At 42.1% G+C, this 9,941-nt stretch overlaps 2 protein-coding genes across 2 annotated transcripts; both read right to left on the reverse strand.

Moving 5' to 3' along the window:
- Window positions 1-1,927: 1,927 nt before the first annotated feature.
- LOC113689169 (uncharacterized) lies at window positions 1,928-3,433 on the reverse strand. Its single transcript, XM_027206990.2, has 3 exons — window positions 3,133-3,433; window positions 2,774-3,021; window positions 1,928-2,707 (listed from the first exon to the last, which is right to left on the reverse strand). The coding sequence occupies exons 1-3, from the start codon at window positions 3,431-3,433 to the stop codon at window positions 1,928-1,930; spliced, it is 1,329 nt and encodes a 442-aa protein (XP_027062791.1).
- A 5,050-nt stretch (window positions 3,434-8,483) lies between these two features.
- Window positions 8,484-9,289, reverse strand: LOC140007197 (uncharacterized). The gene is made up of 2 exons (XM_072049892.1): window positions 9,144-9,289; window positions 8,484-9,027 (listed from the first exon to the last, which is right to left on the reverse strand). Exons 1-2 carry the CDS (start codon window positions 9,287-9,289, stop codon window positions 8,484-8,486), a joined length of 690 nt encoding a protein of 229 aa, XP_071905993.1.
- Between the last annotated feature and the right edge of the window lie 652 nt (window positions 9,290-9,941).

The following is a 9,941-nucleotide window of genomic DNA, read 5'->3' on the forward strand; positions in this document are numbered from 1 at the left end:
ACCTATCAAACGCCTTCTTACATGCCTCATTGAACTCGAAGGGCACCTCTTTCTGCAAAAGTTGGAACAGAGGCGCTCTAATTTTAGAGAAATCTTTGATAAATATTCTGTAGAAACCTGCATGATCCAAAAAAGAACGCACTTCCCACACACTCGCAGGGTAAGGTAAAGTAGATATAACATCTATTTTTGCTTTATCAATCTCAATACCCCTAGACTACACCACATGACCCAAAACTATCCCGTGCTCGATCATAAAATGGCATTTTTTTCAATTGAGCACAAGATTAGTTTCTATACATCTAACCAAAATTAATTTCAGGTTATCTAGAAAGTTATCGAAACTTTCTCCATACACACTGAAATCATCCATAAAAACCTCAATAATCTTCTGAACATACTCCGAAAAGATACTTACCATGTATCGTTGGAAGGTAGCAGGTGCATTGCATAGCCCAAATGGCATCCTCCGGTATGCAAATGTTCCAAACGGGCACGTGAAGGTTGTCTTCTCTTGATTCTTGAGGGCGATAGCAATCTGGAAATAACCTGAGAATCCATCCAAAAAATAGTAGTAAGTTCGACCTGCTAATCGCTCTACCATTTGATCAATGAAAGGAAGGGGAAAATGATCCTTTTTCGTGACAGCGTTTAATTTCCTATAATCTATACACTGCCGCCACCCGGTGGACTTTCGAACTGGTACGAGCTCACCCTCTTGGTTTGACTCTACCGTCACTCCTGTCTTTTTTGAAACCACCTGTATCGGACTCACCCAGGAGCTATCTGATATAGCAAAAATTATCCCCACATCCAACAGTTTCAGGATCACTTTCTTCACTACCTCCATCATGAGAAGATTTAGTCTCCTTTGAGCCTGTCAAATAGGTTTAACACCCTCCTCGAGTCGAATTCGATGCATACACACCGCTGGGCTAATTCCCTTGATGTCAGCGATGGTCCATCCTATTGCCTGCTTATGGTCTCTCAAAACCCGAATTAATTTGTCTTCCTAGACTTTTGATAAACTGGCGGAGATAATCATTGGGAGTGTCTCCCCCTCACCCAAGTATGCATACTTTAGGTGTTTCGGCAACGGTTTCAACTCCAAGACAGGCGCCTGCACCACAGATGAAAGTAGCCTTTGGTGAGATTCAGGTATAAAAATGGGTGCGAGATCATACCTTATTTTTGTGGTTGGCAATGTCTTCAATGCTCTAATCACACATCTGAGCTCTTCACTTAGCTCTACCCCAGCGGTCATTTTTGACTCGAGGTGCCTGGTCAAGGCGACTTCCAACTCATCCCTGCCTTCAATTTCAAAAACTTATCGTACAGCAGGGTCAATAACATTTATAGAGAAAACAGAGCCAGCATGTGATTCTGAAGGATATTTCATAGATTCGAAAATGTTAAAATGAACAACCTTACCATCAAATTCCATAGATAGGGTACCCTTGTTAACATCAATTTTAGTTCGAGCTGTGCTCAAGAAGGGTCTACCTAACAGTAAAGGTGATGGGTCGTGAGAGTATTCATCATCCATATTAAGCACGTAAAAATCAGCAGGGAAAACCAATTCATTAATTTTCACTAAAACATCCTCAATCAACCCGTCAGGGTATGCATTGGTTTGGTCTGGCAATTGGATTATTATTCCAGTCTATTTTAAAGGGCCCAAATTCAAAGAAGCATATATAGACTTGGGCATTACATTAATTGAACCTCCTAGATCTAACATAGCCTTTCCAATCAAGGTATTGCCTATCCTATAAGGAATAGTGAACATACCTGGGTCCCTGCATTTCGGTGGAAGCTTTCGTTGCAAAATTACTGACACATTTTCCCCCACTACCACTCTCTCATCTCCCTTCAACCGCTTTCGGTTGACATACAAGTCCCTCAAAAATTTTACGTATCTGGGTACCTATTTAATCGCATCTAAAAGGGGAATATTGATCTCCACCTTGCGAAAGATCTCTAGGACCTCTTTCTCCTTGTCCTGATTCCTTGGTTTCTCCAATCTACTTGGGAAGGGAGGTGGGTTGGTTCTAGCTGGAATGAGTGGGTCCGGGATTACCTTTGAATTTTTATTATCTCTGCCCTCCTCTTCCAACTCTTTCTCAATTTGATTTTCATCATTGTCCTTAGGAATTAACGGGTCGGGTCCTTGGATCTCCTTGCCACTTCTCAAGGTCATGGCTCTCACATTCTTCGGGTTCAACTCATGTTGAGATGGCAACTTTCCTTGAATTTGGGACTCCAACCGATTGAGCGTGATGGCTATTTGATTTACTTGAGTTTGCAATGATTGCACTTGTCCCCACTGATTTTTCATTGCTTGTAGGTCTGAATCCGTCTTCTGTTGATTCGCAAGTAGTTGCTTCATCATTTCTTCTAGAGACGGACTTGAGTTCGAAGGGGGTGGTGATGGGCGAGGCTGGTATTGCTGTTGATGCCCTTGCTGTCTATTCGACATGAAATTAGATGGCTTGTTCCCCCCATAACTCAAGTTGGGGTGGTCCCTCCAACCAGGATTGTAGGTACTTGAGTACGGGTCGTACTGCCTTCTTGGCGCAGGCGTGTGGCCAGCCATGTTCATCTGCTCTGCATTTTCCTCTTGAACTAGTGGGCACATCTCTGTAGAATGGCCCAAGACAGCATATACCCCACACACCTTGGCTTGCGAGGCACTTCCCACAACTAACTGCCGCATGAAGGATGTCAATTCAGAAATTTGTTATTGGATGGAGGATATTTCCACCTCATTCACCTTACGTGTCGGGACATCCTCCCTAGTGCCAAACTGCTGCGAATTTTCAGCCATCCCCTCTATCAACTCCCATGCTGCCCGAGTCTTGTTCACTAAAGCCCCTCTACTTGCAGTATCGATTATACTCCTGTCTCTAAAAAGTAGCCCCTCATAGAAATATTGGATGAGCAGTTGCTCTCTTATCTGATGCCGAGGGCATTTGATACACAGCTTCTTAAACCTCTCCCAGTACTCGTAGAGGTACTCGCCTGGGTGTTATTTGATGCCGCATATCTCATTCCTTAGGCTTGCAGCTCGAGACGCAGAGAAATATTTGTCTAAGAATTTCTTTTTCAACTGGTCCCACGTGGTGATACTACCTGGTGGTAAGTAGTACAGCCAGTCCTTCGCGGAGTCCTTCAAGGAAAAGGGGAAGGCCCTCATTTTTATCTGCTTTTCTGTGATTTCCGGGGGCTTCATACTGTTGCATACGACGTCGAACTCCTGCAAGTGCTTATAGGGTTCCTCACCTGGTAAACCATGAAAAGATGGTAAGAGGTGAATTAGACCAGATTTCAACTCAAAAGATGTGTTATCATTTAAACTTGGAAAAGTAATGCACAAAGGTTGCTGATTTAAATTAGGCGCAGCCAACTCCCTTAGTGTTTGTGCATTTGCCATGGTGGTTTCCTCTTGATCCAAGTCGCTCGAAGTGTCACCAAACGAATCTGCTCGTTCAGCTTTTGGCTTAGGTCTCTGAGATACGGCACTGGAGTGCGTCTCTCTGAGCTATCTGGTTTCTTTCCTCGTTCTACGCACGGTCTTCTTTACTTCGGGAACGAAAATTAATTCGCCTGTATAAAAAGATCGAGGCATAAACTAGAAAAATACCAGAAAATTAGAACAAAATTAAATTAAAAAGAAACAAATAATTAACGCGAGTCCCCGGCAATGGCGCCAAAAATTGACAGGTCGTCGAGCCTATGCAATAATAAAAATAGAACCTAACTACCACTAAAAGCAGACAATAATTAATCCTAAGTACTGGAGCATGGACTCTAGGTGTGCAATGGGTTACTTGATTCACCCTGTTCCCGAAGAGTTTGCTTAATCCGATATACCAGGAATAATTAGTTGACAAAAATTACTAAATAATAGACAGTGGCAAGTAGGGTCGTCTCCTTAGGGATTGGGGATATTTGTCTCTTTTAAATTCCAATTGATAAGGGGGGATTTCACTGGAATGAAACTAAAAACAATTAAACAATTCAACTAAAAATAAATAAATAACTAGCACGAATATAGCAGGAATTAAATCAAGAATAGATAAATTCTACCCAAGGATACAACTACTCAGACACAATCTATTTATCCGATCATTGACACAAGAGAGATTCACTTAATTTATTAATAGGCTAGTTATAGTCGCCGATGAACTCTAACGACCAATTTTTTCTTAATTTATAAATAACCAAGGTATGACCATTGATCACCTCTAACCAGAAAATACTCCTAGGTACAACCGTAGGAATTAATTTTTCAATTGCATTAATAACTAGAAAAACCTAACCCTAACCAATAACACGCTACGAGGATTATTTAAATTAGATTGAACGTTCCCCTAATGTGTAAACACACCAGTTGCCACTAATATTAATCAATCAAACAATTACGGATTTAATTGATTAAATTGGCACGAGATTAATAAATCACATTGAACATCGGGCCCTTGACATCCAATTAATAAAATAATCCCATGAAAATTCAAGCAGACAACGTGCAAATATTAATAAATTGAGAAACGCGTGAAAACTAATTAGATCTCACAGATTTTTGGGACTGCGCCGTCGAGTTGACATTTGACTAGATGGAAGGCTTAGCCACGCCGCATAAATAAATCTCCACGCAAATTAATTGATTGCAAAGGCATTGCGTTTTTTACTAGAAAGCAAGGAATAAAAGAGGTTTTTCCCGTTGGGAAATATTGTCGAGCACTTGGCATGTGTTAAAGGCTAGTCAGAAGAAAGAAAACTAAAAACTATGCTAGAGGCTAAAACTAGAGCCGTCCTTCTGCTTCTGTACGTTTTCTCCTCTTAAAGAAACAAAAGAAAGATGACTAAAAGCTATCTAAGTGGTCCCCACGCAATTGATAGTCAAAGCTCCCCAAAGGAAAGGCCTGCCGAATTGCTTCTTGTTCTTTTCAAGTCTCTGTACGTTTCTTTCTTTGAATAGCCCAAACGACTCAATGACTCTCACTAGTTTGTGGTTCCCGCCGATCCAAGGGCCCAAGGATTAGAGCCCTTAGAAGTCTCAATTTTCTCCAGAAAGTCCCTCCTTTTTGGTAGTTTTCTGCTTCATTCATTGAAATTAAATCCAGATACCAAATATAAGTAGATATCAATAATTAACACAATATTCGACAGGGATAAAAGGGGAAATTAATAATAAAATTACTAACAAATGATACCTATCAATAAGATAAGGTTGTTGAAATAATTCTATTGATTCTTATCAGAATTAAGCATTCAGTTAGAATTCTTATACTGAAAAAAATACACAAGTTCAGCAGATGGATTTTTATTTATTAAATACTCAAAACATCTGAATATCTAAAAAAGTTCAATTTCACCACTTTTTTATGTTATCAAACAGACCTAAGTCTATATGCCTCATGAGCAATAGCCAATGTGGGTTTTGAAATACATCATATGCTATAATTTTTTTTTACTAGATTTCTTTTCACCCTCCTACCTCACTTCATACCCTTTCAACCCTCAACTATCACAAGATTCGAATCCTAAACCTGATAATAAAAAAGATTCTAAGAGTCCTCCCTTCTCCACAAGGCTGACTCTTGTGACTATCATAAGATATAAATTTATTTGATCAGATTGTGCATAGTTTCCATTGGCAATAGTTTTCTGGACACTTTTTATTTGTGTCTTTTCAGCTCCACTAAGCACTAAGAACTATTTTTATTCCAGTGTGCATTAACACAAGGGTTGATTGCAATTTATCCTTTTAAGACATACTTTGATTTTTACTTTATCACCTAATCTTTGTTTCGTGTCACTAAATCTCCTAAGAGACAAAAATATCCCTCTACTATGTAATCTTTTTCCTTTTTTCTCTCTTCTTTTTTTATTCCAAATTAGTTTTCTTTTTTAAAATTTTATTTTTAAGAAAATAATAAATTTCTTTAACAAAAATTTAGGTTGTTGATTCTCTAATCCGCAAAATTGAAAAAAGATTTATATATTTTTTACAAGTCAATTTCATCGATCATCCAATTTTAGAAATTAAGAAACAATTTTTATTTACTTTCTTATAATTACATTATTCACAATCAATTACTCATTTATATGCTAATACCAAACTTTTTGTTGTTTTCCTGCAATGAGTTTTTGCTTATGATGATCTTTTTTTCATTTTTAAAAATAATCAATTATTAGTGTATTCCCTAATATATATATACACACACACACACACACACATACTTATATCATGTGAAACTTTACCACCATCAATTAGAGTGGTTAAAATCAAATCATAGGTTAAATTTTAATGATTAAAGGAAATATACGACTTGAAATACAAAGATGATTAAGAGATTTATGGACATCATCAACCCTTTGGTAAATCTTGAAAAAAAAATTCACAAATTGAACTCAATAAAAAATAATGGGTCATCAAATAAAGGAATAGAAATCAAAGGTTATTGCAACTGAAAAGGTAAATGATATCAGTATCATGCAATTAGAGAAACTTGTTGGTTCATTACTGATAGATGAAATTTAATTGCAAAAACAAAAACAAAAACAAAAAGAGGAGATGGCGAAAAAAAAAGGCAAGAAATTGCTGCCCTTCAATGCAGTAACGAATAATGATGAGTCCATTGTGAACTCAAATGAGAATGACGGACTTGCAACGGTCACTTGAGTAATCACATAGCTATACAAGAATACAGGAGAATACTGCGAGGAAATCAAAGGAGAAGCTCAAATAGAAAGAGCGAACCTTCAAATTCAAATCCTATATCAACTTCTAATCAAGTATGTTTTTATTGCATGAAACCACTATAATATTTTTGTCAATCTCTTTTTTTTTTTTTTTTTTTTTTTAAGGAAAGATTTTTTGTTTTTTTATTTCAAAACCAAAAAACAGGTTTACACGAGGAAGCTATTGCCTAACATGTGGAGTTGCTAGCCTATCTAGTCTTACAAGAGCTTTAACCCGACGTGGGAGATCCCCTTCGCCATTGAAGACCGAATCACAAGTCAATTGTGCCGAAGCAAGTGCATCTGCAACCATGTTTGCTTGTCGATAAACATGCCCTAGTGACCCTCCGAGCTCATGAAGCAGAAAACGGATCTTCCGGAGGGCGTTACAAAGCAGCCAACTAGCTGGTGCACCTGAGGCAATCATACGAACGAGAGCTGCAGAGTCAGATTCTGCCCTTACACCTGCTATTGCCCGCTCTTGGCAGTATACCAGTCCTGACAACAGTGCTAGTGCCTCAGCATGAAGCACCTTGACTTCCCCAAATTCCTTGTAAAAAGCAAATATCACTCTCCCCTCGCTGGACCGGACCACCCCTCCTCCAAACGCCCCTAACGATGTGACACTCGCATCCGTGTTCAGTTTTAGTCCCTGCGTTGGTGGCCAGGGCCAAGCAACCAGCATTGGTTGGCGGCACACCCCCACTCTTCTCCTTCCCCTTGCCCAGATACAATCCTCGTCACCCTGAAAAGAGCGCCCTAGCTTCTGCGCCTCCCCCAAAAATTCCATGAGATTCCCAACCTCTCAAATAATATGGTCCGCTCGCATCCTTGCACCCTCAAACCTTGCCTGATTCCTAGAACGCCATATGAACCATAGGGCAGCCATCGGGACCAGCACCCGTATATGATCCACCTTGACCATCCGATGCGAAAGAAACCATCCTACCAGCAGGGAAGAGACGCCATGGCCCCCCTCCACGAGATACCAAACTGCTGTCCAAAATGCCCCCAGACGCTCACGGCCACTGGCCCAGTCACGAACAAATGCTCCACTGTTTCTCGCGCCCCTCCGCAGCAAAAGCACATAGACCCGAGATGGACCCCCTTCCGCTGCAGTTGGTCATCCAGGGGCACCCATCTTCTCACTAGGCGCCAAACAAAGAAAGAAATCTTTGTCGGCAGCGATGGGCTCCAGATAAATTGACTTACCAAAGACACATTCTGTTTTTGTCGGAGGCCCTCCAGCGCCGTCTAAACCGAAAAGTTGCCAGAAGGAGATCCCTCCCAGATCATTTGATCCTTGAGGGGCGGAAAAATTTGAAGTTGGAGTATCCGTGATACATAACAGTCAGGCAGCCAGCTCCGGAGCCGAGCAACGTCCCATCCGTTCTGCAAGAATAGCTCTCCGACTAAAACAACTGGCGTCTGGGGCTTATCCAGGAGCTGCGCCAGCGGCAGCTCGGTACACCAGCGATCCCACCAAAAATCAATCAGGCCTTCTCCCAGACACCAGCGAATCCTTCCTTCCGCAAAGTCCCTGACCTCTAACAGCCGTCGCCAAGACGCGGGGGGCCGAGCAACCATCGCAAGCGCCGGATGTACACCTTTTATGTACTTGCAGTGCATAAATTCTGCCCATGCCGAGTCCTTTCTCCTCAACTTCCACCAAAGCTTGCAGGAAAATGCCTGAACAACGTCCCCGAACGCCCGCACGCCCAGCCCTCCTTCTTCTACCGGGAAACAAACTTTTTCCCAAGCTGCCCAATGCACCCTTTTTTCCATGATGGAGTGGTCCCACAGAAAACCGTTGCAAATTCTGCCCAGAGCCACAACACCGCTTTAGGGGGCTGTAGCGCCTGTAACAGGTGGAGCGGAATCGACGTAAGAACATGACGGATAAGAACAATCTTACCCCCCATGGTTAACAACTTGGAGCTCCAGTGAAACAGCCTCTGACACAGTTTTGCTAGCAACCCATCAAACATCACGCAACTCACCCTCCCTTTTGTTAGCGGGACCCCCAGGTACCTGATAGGAAGCCGCTGCTCTTGGAACCCGAGGATGGACTGCACCAATTGACTTTGCTCTGGCGTTATACCAGAGTGTGGGGAGAACGAGCTCTTATCGGCATTTACCTTCTGCCCCGACCACGATTGGTATAACTCCAAGAAGAGCTTAATCGCACTTAACGCATCTCTTGAACACTGTGTGAATATCATGGTATCATCCGCAAATGCCAAATAGGGAACCCGCGACCCAGCTGAGACATAAAATCTGGACTCACAAGCCAGGAACAAATCATGCAACCCCCGTCCCAGGAATTCAGCAATAAGAAGAAACAGCGCTGGAGACAGTGGGTCCCCTTGTCGTACACCCCGTGTTTAAAGTACCCAGTAGGCTCGCCATTTATGTGCACTGAGAACCAGGAATTCGAAAATGTCCTGAAGCACAAATCAACCACCTGCTCAGTGAACCCAAACTGCCGAAGCATGTAAAGCAGGAATGGCCACTCTACCCGATCATAAGCTTTCTCCATGTCCAACTTAAGTATCAGATTTGGCTCCTTCAGTAGTCTATCCAAGTCCTGTGCCAGCTCCTATGCTAGTAAGATATTGTCGGTGATATCCCGCCCTGGGACGAACCCCGTCTGCCACGGAGAAATGATATCTGGGAGGATTGCATTGATTCTTGTAGCTAGGATCTTAGATATGAGTTTCGAGCTTACATTGCATAAGCTAATAGGCCTAAAATCCCGCCATTGGCACGTACCCTCCACTTTGGGAATTAGGACAATCAACGAGCTCGACCAATCTCTCGGTTGCCCACCCCTTGAAAGAACTCCTGTATCGCCCACACCAGGTCGTCCTTAATGATCTCCCAGCACTTTTGGTAGAAGCCCGCTCCAAAGCCATCCGGGCCAGGAGCACTGTTTACTTCCATCGAGAAGACCACCTGCCGGACTTCCTCCTCTGAAGGAATATCCTGAATCCTGTCATTGTGCGAGCCATCTACCGACGGGAGTGCAAATGCAGGATCTGGAAAGCCATCCCGAATTGTCGCCTCTGACGCAAACAATTTGGCATAGCAATTCGTTGCAAAATCCTTAATATGCTGCGCATCATCGTGCCACTGACCATCCACGTCCGTAATCCTAGTTATGAAATTTGTGCTTCGGCGCTGTCGAACCA

Source organism: Coffea arabica, chromosome 5c (genome assembly GCF_036785885.1).
Source record: "Coffea arabica cultivar ET-39 chromosome 5c, Coffea Arabica ET-39 HiFi, whole genome shotgun sequence".
Lineage (NCBI taxonomy): Eukaryota > Viridiplantae > Streptophyta > Magnoliopsida > Gentianales > Rubiaceae > Coffea > Coffea arabica.

Excerpts from the sequence above, each read along its gene's own strand:
- LOC113689169 (XM_027206990.2), bottom strand. The coding sequence starts at position 3,433 with ATGGCAAATGCACAAACACTAAGGGAGTTGGCTGCGCCTAATTTAAAT. Across the intron at positions 3,022-3,132 it reads GCTGTACTACTTACCACCAG|GCGAGTACCTCTACGAGTAC; the intron begins GTAGTATCACCA and ends AATAACACCCAG. Across the intron at positions 2,708-2,773 it reads AGGATGTCCCGACACGTAAG|TTAGTTGTGGGAAGTGCCTC; the intron begins GTGAATGAGGTG and ends TTCATGCGGCAG.
- LOC140007197 (XM_072049892.1), bottom strand. The coding sequence starts at position 9,289 with ATGGAGAAAGCTTATGATCGGGTAGAGTGGCCATTCCTGCTTTACATG. Across the intron at positions 9,028-9,143 it reads ATAAATGGCGAGCCTACTGG|ATTTTATGTCTCAGCTGGGT; the intron begins GTACTTTAAACA and ends TTGTGAGTCCAG.